The sequence below is a fragment of the Peromyscus eremicus genome, chromosome 19 (genome assembly GCF_949786415.1).
Source record: "Peromyscus eremicus chromosome 19, PerEre_H2_v1, whole genome shotgun sequence".
Taxonomy (NCBI): domain Eukaryota; kingdom Metazoa; phylum Chordata; class Mammalia; order Rodentia; family Cricetidae; genus Peromyscus; species Peromyscus eremicus.
Window position 1 is genome coordinate 32,998,488 of NC_081435.1, and position 10,403 is coordinate 33,008,890.

The 10,403-nt window shown below is 36.7% G+C and overlaps 1 protein-coding gene across 1 annotated transcript; it reads right to left on the reverse strand.

The window, feature by feature from the left end:
* Positions 1-426: 426 nt before the first annotated feature.
* LOC131896028 (ovomucoid-like) lies at positions 427-4,486 on the reverse strand. The gene is made up of 5 exons (XM_059246605.1): positions 4,306-4,486; positions 3,720-3,807; positions 2,833-2,870; positions 1,667-1,779; positions 427-792 (listed from the first exon to the last, which is right to left on the reverse strand). The coding sequence occupies exons 2-5, from the start codon at positions 3,772-3,774 to the stop codon at positions 747-749; spliced, it is 252 nt and encodes an 83-aa protein (XP_059102588.1). The 5' UTR covers positions 3,775-3,807; positions 4,306-4,486; the 3' UTR covers positions 427-746.
* Between the last annotated feature and the right edge of the window lie 5,917 nt (positions 4,487-10,403).

Sequence of the window (10,403 nt, forward strand, 5' to 3'; positions counted from 1 at the left end):
AGAATAAATAGTCTTAATGCACATGGTCAACATCATTGCAAGGTCAAAACACAAAAGGGTCAACTCCTGAGGCAAGAGTTATTTCCAGAAAAAGGTCATTCCCGCAGATACTATTCAAAAATCAGCACTTTACTTTCAAGTTCGTCATATATATTTGTCAAAAGTATGTGTTTGGGTTACCTCAGTATCCAAAGAAGCAAAGAGCATTGTTTTTAAAAGATTTATTTGTGTGTGTGTGTGTGTGTGTATAACATGTCTGTGCAGGTTCCAAAGTGGACTGAAGATGGTATGAGATCTCCTTAGAGGTGGAGGTGATAAGTCACCTAACATGGGTGCATGAAACCAAACTTAAATTCTCTCCAATATTGCCAAGCTTTGCTAACCACTGGGCGGTCTTTCCATCCAAGAAAAGATTTACTTGATAAATAGTGTACTTTAAGACTTTATTAAGAACTACAACAAGAGTATTGATTGTTTTAAGTTGTCAGTTTACAGAATGTAAAATTGAGATTTTGGATTAATAGGTGTCATTAAGTAGTTGACCATAGAATGTAAAACATTGAAATTCCAGGATCCCAGAAGTGAAAAGAACAGTGACATTCTTCTACTCTGTGTCCTACACAGAGAGTCACCCAATCTTCTAAGGCCATGAGAACCTGATGACAAAATCTCCAATCCACTGTAGACTTCAGGACAAACCTGTGATTATAATAAGATCCATAGGAAGATGTTGCTCCATCGAGAACTCAACATTTACCATAATGTTTAAATTTAATTTTACCATTGCTTTCTCTGTAAAGAAAAAAATAAAAGAGGTCAAAAAAGTTTTAATAAATTATTGAAAGAAGACATCAATCTCTTTGAGCATGTAATTTTGAAAAGGGAAAGATTGAATTGTGGACATTAATTTCTCCTTCTATGAACAACTAAATCCTGACAGCTCCCAGCATCCTCACACTTCCAGCTGTGGGTATACTGGGCCCTTTCTACTCTCTCGGCTCTGCCTTCATCTTGGAGCTTGCCCAGACTCAAGAAAAGAAGTAGGGATTGTTAGTAAGCCTTGAGAAAGACATGACAATTAGAAGATTGTTGAGTGGAAAAGCCATTGAGACTATGGGATATAAAATAGCAGAAGAAATATTTCTACATGAGACACAGCTATCTGATTGTGTGTGTGTGTGTGTGTGTGTGTGTGTATAAAGTATAAAGGAGTATAAAGGACAGGGATATTGGATGGAGGTATCCTAGAACATCCTGTGGTGTAAAATCTTTCATGGAATTCAGAGGATCCTTCCAGGGAGTTCCTTTCTGACATGATAGATTGCAGACTGTAGCAGAGATACATTGAGCATCAGATCTTTAGAATTATCTCATAATGTTTACACATCTGCAATTAGTAATTCCCAATAATTAAGTGAACTGATTCGTTTGTTTGTACAGTGTTCAACAAAGTATATTCTTAAGTACCAAATGCAAAAGGCACTTTCAAAAGTCACAATATTAAAGGGAGATACATGTGTTTCTTTTGTCTTTCATAGCACATTGGTTTGGTAGAGTAATTTTTTTCTGTGTACTGTGAGCATGGAACATCAATAAGATAAATCTAGATTATGCTACAAAGTCTTCATTACTTAGGAAGAACTTGTATCTATTATTGTGTTCTTACTTGTATGCTTTACAGAACGTGCATCTGCTGGTAAAAGTACGGCTATTGGTTGCACAGACAGGTTTATTCTCTTTGGGGCAATTCATAGAAGGAACAAAATTTCTACACATTGTCTGAAAAATACACAAAGAAAACAGAAACATATTAGATTATGGGCTATTGAATGAAATGTTCTTCACACTTAGTATGTAATGCCATACAAAAGAGTTTAAATATAATCTACACATAGATGTAAATGACATATAACACATATAATCCATTTGAAAATAATTATCATATTTTTAGTTTGTAAGCCTCTACTAATAAGAATACCACAAGGCTGGTGTAACATAATCTTGTAAAGCAGCCAAATCACATTATAACATCTGAGATTCCCCACCAGACAACATTCCCTTCATCCTCCCACCAAATTGAATTTTTTATGGATTATCTCTTATTCCTCTATAAGTGCTCTGCAATTCAATGCACATATTTACTGTGTATTTATGTGTCAATACATCTCATATATGGGCATGCTCATAACACAGATTTTCAATTTTAGATACTTTGGTAATTTATACAAAGAAAGTAATTATATATACATATATATATATAGTATGCATGTGATTCAATTTTTGCACATACTCATAGAGAAACAGATATATTGATATTTAGAGAGACAAATCATTTATTTTCAAATGTAACATTCTACTCATCATTTTTTTTTTTTTTTAGTATTTCAAGACAGGGTTTCTCTGTGTAGCTTTGCACCTTTACTGAAACTCACTCTGTAGGCCAGGCTAGCCTCAAACTAATAGAGATCTGCCTGCCTCTGCCTCCCGAGTGCTGGGATTAAAAAAATGCACCACCATCGCCTGGCAGGAGTCATCTTTTTTAATGGAGAGTTAACCATTCTGCTGTTCCACTGGACTGTATAGATATTGAATTATAAATCTGAATGCCAATGGCTAGAATTTGGGATTAAGATACTAATTGTTGCATCTTGTATCAACAATAAGGTTTTTTTGCATTACTGGATTGATGTTTTGGACTTATTGTAATAAAATATACCATTCTTTAATTTTTGAAGAATTTATTTTCTTTGGTAAATTTTACATTAAATTGCTTGTTTTATAAAGAAGAAAACTTTACTTTTTAAATTTCCATATAAAGTAATAGTAACTTACATGACTCCTGTAAAATGCTGATATGATAAAGAAACTTTCTGAAAATAGAGCAGAGAAGACAGAAAAAAATGTATAAAAACAACCTTATCCACACTGATTTGGTGAGAAGTACCTACACCTAAATGTAGCAGACATTGTTGTAAATTGCCTACAGGTATAAGGTAATAAATGAGAATATTGTGACAGTTGTAAAAATTAACTAAAAATACATGCAAATCGAGATGATTCTAATTCTCAAATATATACAGCTCTGTGAAAAGTAGTACTATATACTACTCTCCTATATAGAAGTATCATCTTCCATTTGTTAATAGATCTGGGTATATTAAGGTTATATAATTTTTTGATGAAATACTCAGGCCTCAGAGTTCAAAATATCTTTCATGTATTCACTTCATTGGAAAAAATACTCAGCTGTAATTTCAAGGTTCTAGGTTAAGTTTTGCAAGTCCTTACTTTGAAGTTCATAGCCAGTCTTGAACTTGACAGAGGATAAAACATCCCTAACCTAGGCCTTGACTTAGAGGGCCTCAGGCTGTCAAACAAATTGGGTTTCAAGGAATGGCATATTTAAAGACATGTTTCTTGCCTTGACTTTGCATTTACCGATAGGATTTACTTAGCAATCTGGAGTACAAATCAGCAGAGACTGAAAGTCTGCACAGCCTGTTCTAATCCTCTGCTCTCTGCAGACTTCTCCAGTGTGGACTAGTTAGAAAAAGCAACCCACCACTAATTTTAGAGACATTTGTAACATGACCATTCAAGGACTACAACCCCAGTAAGACAAACTTATTTGTTCTCCTGTGGTTTTTCAGAGATTTTACCTCCCTGAATTTTTTAGAATATGCTTAAGGTTATCATGAAGGACAGGAAAATGTACTCACCAGAAAAAAGAAGAAATGACAAAGTGATGTACGTAACTCTTGAGAAGACCAACATTTTATGAAAGGTACACAAGAAACCTTTGGACAGCTAAAAAAACAACAACCAGGGATCAGTCACAGGGTTTCTTGAATTTTTGGAAATATTTCCATCCACCAAAATTCCTAATTAAGGCAATAATTCATTTTATCTCCTTCTAAAATATGATTCAATAAGGTCATAAAATAAAATCACGGAAGACCACCCAGAGATTAAATATAGACGGACAGATAGATAGATAGATAGATAGATAGATAGATAGATAGATAGATAGATAGATAACAAAGTAGGAAATTACTAACAGAGGAAATTTGCTAATGTGTGTGTGTGTGTGTGTGTGTGTGTGTGTGTGAGAGAGAGAGAGAGAGAGAGAGAGAGAGAGAGAGAGAGAGAGAGAGAGAGAGAGAGAACAAGGGAGGAAAAGGAGACATTTAAATCTGTAATCTCAAAAAAAAAAAAAAAGCCTCCAACGTCATTATTTTAGGAAGGACATTAACCTGGAGAAGCCCTAACATAAGGCTGTCTCACTGGGAGCCCCACTTGACCTACCTCACACAGAGAGATATTTGGGTTAAAGACAACAGTTCAGAGACTGTGGCTGTTTCTTTGATCCAATGCTTGCTTTTATTTCCTCAATCAGAGCCTTCCAGTGAAGTCTCCAAATTATCTATGAGTGATGAGCTCTGTGGGCTAAGAGGATTGAACAGGGAAGATAAGGCACAGAGGCGTACTGCATTCTTAGAAGCAAAAGCAGGTAACGAGTGAAGCCTATCAAATACTTATCGGTAGATCTTTTCTTGGCTGGAGAAACAGGGACAATTTGTCCTCATGAACTCATAAGTCCTAAAAGAATGAAAGTGCTATTTTATTTTAGAAAAGGGAAGATACATAAATCTTTCCAAATGAACTAATTGTAAGAGGAAAAGAAAATCAATGAGGAAAAATAAGTTGAAAATGACATTTAGACATGAACATCAGTTATTAAATGTTGGTAAAAAAAAATGTATGGTAGAATCATGGAAACCTTCTAACAACAGTGAAGACATTGTCCTGCTGTCAAGCAGTGAATTCATAGTTAAGAGAAAACCCAAACATTGCATGGGCAAATGCTCCCAGGTGAGTCTCATCAACAGCCTGGTTTAAAGAAGCTTCCACCAAACAGAATTCAAAAGTACAGAGCAAAAGAGAGCACAGACTGAGGGAACACTTGCCCTGTTAAGGTTAATTACTTCTCTCCAACTTTTCTGACACTATAGACATCAGGAATGGATTCTCACTGGGCCTGTCTTGAGATACACTTTCCTACTGCTGTGCTTTTGTTCAATTGCTTTCTTTTTTCCTGAATATATCCATAAATAAACATTGACAGATAGTCTATACTTACTTATATCTAGTACATTAAAAATAGACCATTGCTTTAAGTAAATATAAAAGAAAGAGACTGAGAAATGTATTTCTGTGTCATAGTTTGGGAGTAACCTTGATTTTTTAATGTGAAAATAAATTTTTTTTTTTTTTTTGGTTTTTCGAGACAGGGTTTCTCTGTGTAGCTTTGCGCCTTTCCTGGAGCTCACTTGGTAGCCCAGGCTGGCCTCGAACTCACAGAGATCCGCCTGGCTCTGCCTCCCGAGTGCTGGGATTAAAGGCGTGCGCCACCACCGCCCGGCGAAAATAAAATTTTAATACAATGTATTCTGATTATAATTTCCCTTCCTCATATATCATCCCCAACTTCCCCACACAACTGAATCCATACCCTTTCTTTCTCTCTCTGGTTGAGATACAACTAGGCATCTAAATAAATAATGTTAATAAAATAAAATTAGATTAAATAAAACAAAAGAAGGGAATAAGATAACACAAATGAAGAAACAGACAAAAAGAGACAAAGAAACATCTCAAGAAACACACACACACACACACACACACACAAACACACACGAACACACATTCGCACACAGAAAACCCCAAAAAACATAAAACTGGAGACTATACTATATACACAGAGTACATATAAGGTTAAATAATAAACAAAGCCCTCACAAAGCATTATGAGATAAAATTGATTTTCAAAGGAAGAGATATTTAAAATATAGAAGATGGGTATATGTCCATGATCTCCTTCTTAGTGTGTTTGTTGGTGGTATTTAAAAAAGCTAATAAATTTTATAAGTTGAACCTGTATCCTAATGCTAGGCTAAAATGGTTGTTTCTAGTAATTTTCTAGTAGGAGTTTTGAGACGTCTTATGCATAATATCATATTATGTGAGAACAGAAATAATTTGATTTCTGTTGTACTAACCACACTGCAGGGCAGGACCCACACATGAGAGGCTTTTCAAACACAAACCATACTTGCAGAATTGATGAGGTAAGGAAAGATAGAAGGGACGAAGGGAAGGGTAGATAGAGGGAAGAAAGAAATCATGAAGTTGGGTAGGTAAAGAGGTAGGGAATTGGCAAGGAATTGGAGGATAAATAAGTTTAAAATACGATGCATGAAAACCTCAAAGATTTAAGACATATAACTTTATGAAAAGAGTATCTCATCACTCCCACAGCTACTTCTTCAGTCTTCAAATTGACTTGATCAAGGGCCCAACAGACCTCTTCTGCCATCAGACCCATGAACTTCCTCTATCATGAGACTGGACTTCCTGTTCCAAGTGCACCCAAAGCAACCCTACCACAGCTGCAGTCTCTAGGCAAATCCTACCAGAAAAATCTGTAATAGCTCTTCCAGAAGGAATTTGATAAAGTGAATTCCCAGAGACTTCAGCCAGGGCTACGTCAGCACCCCTGTGGAGAACACTGCATAAGATAAGCAGGAGCTCTAAACTGTGGTTGGGGCCCCACACAACCTCCCACTCCTCCTACCCTGTGGGAATTCAGAGACTGCATTAGGACAGAGTTTGTACTGGCTATCTACAGCTCACAGAGCAGAGCTGTCAAAGTAAGTCTACATGCAGGGGATGCTGGACTAGTGAAAGTCAGTACACAGGATAGCTCAAACCAGGACCAGAGGACTGAAGCAACAGACCGAAGAGACAAAATGAGATTCAACTGATCACATTTCCTTATATCCCCACACTTCCCTTTCCCCAGTACAGCTATTATTTATCTGCCAGTGATTTCAGTAACTTACACCTTCACCCAACTCTCTTCCTCCCCAAAACTTGAGGTCAATGTAGCAGATCAATACTGCCCCCTACTGCTCGTACATTTTTTTCCTCACTTCTTGTTTTTCCTTGTTTGCCTTAGTGTCTCCTTCTATACCCACTCCTCTTACTGTTATACCTCCCAAAGACCAAAGGCTGACCTGGTTTATGGTATCTGGGTACATATCTTTACACTCTTTTTAGTATACCATTAACCAAACTCCAACAAATTCCACCTCTCTCCATTTTTCTTTTTACTTTATCTCATAATTCTCCCTTTTCCTCTACTTCCTATCCAACGACTAATATGCTAATTAATGATCTCACTGAGAATGCTTCATTTTCTTTTATTCTCCTGTCCACTCATGACAAAACAACTAATATATCATTGAACACAGCACCGTCAGCATCCTGTTGCCTTACTCCTTAAGCCAATCAGTACTGAACAAGTGTCTGGTTCATAGTCATGTGCTAGTCAGTTATTAGAATGGGTTAACTGCTGGATAGGAATTGTTGCTGCAAACAGTGCTCAGCAACAGGAACAGACTGGACTTAGAGTCTGGTGCCTTGAGCACCAGTTTAATAGATGAAATCATGACCACAAATGTATACAACCTAGTCTGCCTCCTGAACACTGCAAACACAAACACTGGAAAAAAGAGGCAACCTAACAAGAAGAACAGAAATTTAACCAGCAGTTCTAACCCAGATGGGGAGATCTCAATGAAATAACACAAGTAACATGAAAAAACACAATGAGTTTTTTCTCCCAAAATTGCAAACGCCATAGCAAGGCCTCTGTTGGGAATGACTTTAATGAAATATCTGGTGCAGAAGTCAAAAGCAGGTTTATAAGTGTGATCCAATGACTCAAAGCAGATTCAACTATTTTCTAAGACAACACAGATAATTTAATGAAATACGGTGTTGATACACGATTTGAAAATGAAATTCACTATACCTTCTTTTCAGCACTTCATAGAATCTTCTCCAAAATTGATCACGCACTAAGTTACAAAGCAAGTCTCAACAGATACAAGAAAATTGAAATAACCCCCTGTCCTGGATTATCAGACAACCATGGATTAAAGCAGGGATTCCCCAACAACAGAAATCCTACAAACCCATGAAAACTGAACAGCTCTCTACTGAATGACTGCTGGGTCAAGGAAGAAATAAAGAGAGAAATTAAAGACAACCTAGAATTCAATGAAAATGGGACACAATGAAAGCTGTGCTAAGAGGAAAGTTCATAGAACTAAGTGCCTTCATAAAGAAATTGTTTCTTTTTTCATTACTGTTGAATTCATATATGTATTTATACACACACACACACACACACACACACACACACACACACACACTGTCATTGTTTTTAATAGCTGAGTAAGATGGACAATTACTAAATGGGACCTCATGGAACTGAAAGGCTTCTGTAAGACAAAGGACACAGTCAACAGGACAAAATGGCAGACTACAGAATGGGAAAAGATCTTCCTCAACCCCACAACTGATGGAGGGCTGATCTCCAAAATATATAAATAGCTCAAGAAATCAGACATCAAAATGTCAAATAATCCAATTAAAAAATTGGAGACTGATCTAAACACAGGATTCTCAAGAGAAGAATCTCAGTGTTCAAGAAATACTTAAGGAGATGTTCAACATCCTTAGCCATCAGGGAAATGCAAATCAAAACTACTGAGATTCCATCTTATAGTGTCAGAATGGCTCTGATTAAAAACACAAGCAACAGATCATGCTGGAGAGGATCTGGAGTAAAGAGAACACACCTCCTTTGCTGGGGGGAGTGCAAATTTTACAGCCATTTTTGAAATTAATATGGTGGTTCCCCAGAAAGTTGGGAAACACTCTACCTCAAGAACCAGCTATACTACTGGGCATAGACTCAAAAGATATTCCACTATACCACAAGGACATTTGCTCAGCTATGTCCATAACAGCCAGAGCTAGAAACAACCAAGATACCCTTCAACTGAAGAATGGATAAAGAAATTGTGGTACATTTACACAATGAGTATTACTCATCTATTGAAATGGTAGGCTATTAATTGGAGGCTTTTAAAAGTTTAATGCCCTGTGATTTCCTTTCATAATATCTAAACTACGGTTGAAGTTTAAAAGAAAAATAGTAGTACTCAGGGAAAGCACACTGATTTGCACATGTGAGTCTCCCTTTGCCAAAGACTTTTCTAGGGTGATTCTCTGAGTTCAGGAGAAAGGGGCCCCTCCTAGGATGTGGCACCTAACTTAGTTGTGCTATATTAAAGAACAGACTCTTCCTCTTTGTATAATTTCTCTCAAGAGCAAACCCAAGCTGATTTTCTACTTCTGTGTCTTCCATCTGTCCTCAGCAAAGGTCATTGCCCTCTATTTCTAAAAGAGTACCTAAAACATGGTGTACAGAGAGAGAGCTTAGGGATTATTTTGTCTTCCATTTTTGTTTGCTTCTCTGTTTGATTTTGCCTATTCACAAGGCCTAATGTATTGAATAAAAAATCATTGACATGGTATGTTGATTTCACAAGCAACCATTTGCTGGATATTCTGGTTTTCACTAGTGATTTGAGATGAGGCAAACATAGGTTCCTCTATTTCAATCTCTGTTACTAATATTAACTCTCATATCACACAATGAACACACATGTGGGTCTATTATAGTAATATGGATAGATACATATATATTCATATATGTGTGTGTATAGGTAGACTACTAAGTGATGATAAATGGTTTAAGAGGCAAGGCATTTCACAAGGTTTCAAAAGTGAAGTGTTTCCTTTACTGACCTAGAATAGCACTTGACTGAAAATATATCTTATCAACCTTGAACCACATGTTGTTGTCTACCTTTCTAGTAAATATTGTTTTCAACGTTGCTTTGAGCCTACTGCTTTAGGTGAACAATTATCACAATACACTCATACATTGTGCTGGCTCAGGGACAGAGCAGGGTCACAAAGAAGAGAGGGAGAATATGGTTTAAGATTAGTCCTGATGCATATGGTCAATATCGTTGCAAGGTTGGGTCATGAAACTTCAACTCATGAGGCAAGAGTTATTTCCAGAAAAAGTCATTCCCAGTGGTACTATTCAAAAACCAACAGTTTACTTTCAAACTTGTCATATGTATTTGTCAAAAGTATGTGTTTGGGTTACCTCATTATCCAAGGAGGCAAGGAGCATTGTTTTTAAAAGATTTATTTATGTTTATGCTTATGTGTGTGTGTGTGTGTGTGTGTGTGTGTGTGTGTGTGTGTGTGTATGTGTGTGTGTGTGTGTATGTATAACATATCTGTGCATGTGTCCACAGTGGACAGAAGATGGTATGAGGTCCCCCTAAATATGGAGGTTATAAGCCACCTACCATGGGTGCAAGAAACCAAACTTGGGTTCTCCCCAAGATTGTCAGGCTTCCCTAACATCTGGTCAATCTTTCCATCCCCCAAAAGATTATGTTGATAAAGAG

Excerpts from the sequence above, each read along its gene's own strand:
- LOC131896028 (XM_059246605.1), bottom strand. The coding sequence starts at position 3,774 with ATGTTGGTCTTCTCAAGAGTTACGTACATCACTTTGTCATTTCTTCTT. Across the intron at positions 2,871-3,719 it reads GTCATTTCTTCTTTTTTCTG|AAAGTTTCTTTATCATATCA; the intron begins GTGAGTACATTT and ends CTCTATTTTCAG. Across the intron at positions 1,780-2,832 it reads CAGCATTTTACAGGAGTCAT|ACAATGTGTAGAAATTTTGT; the intron begins GTAAGTTACTAT and ends TGTATTTTTCAG.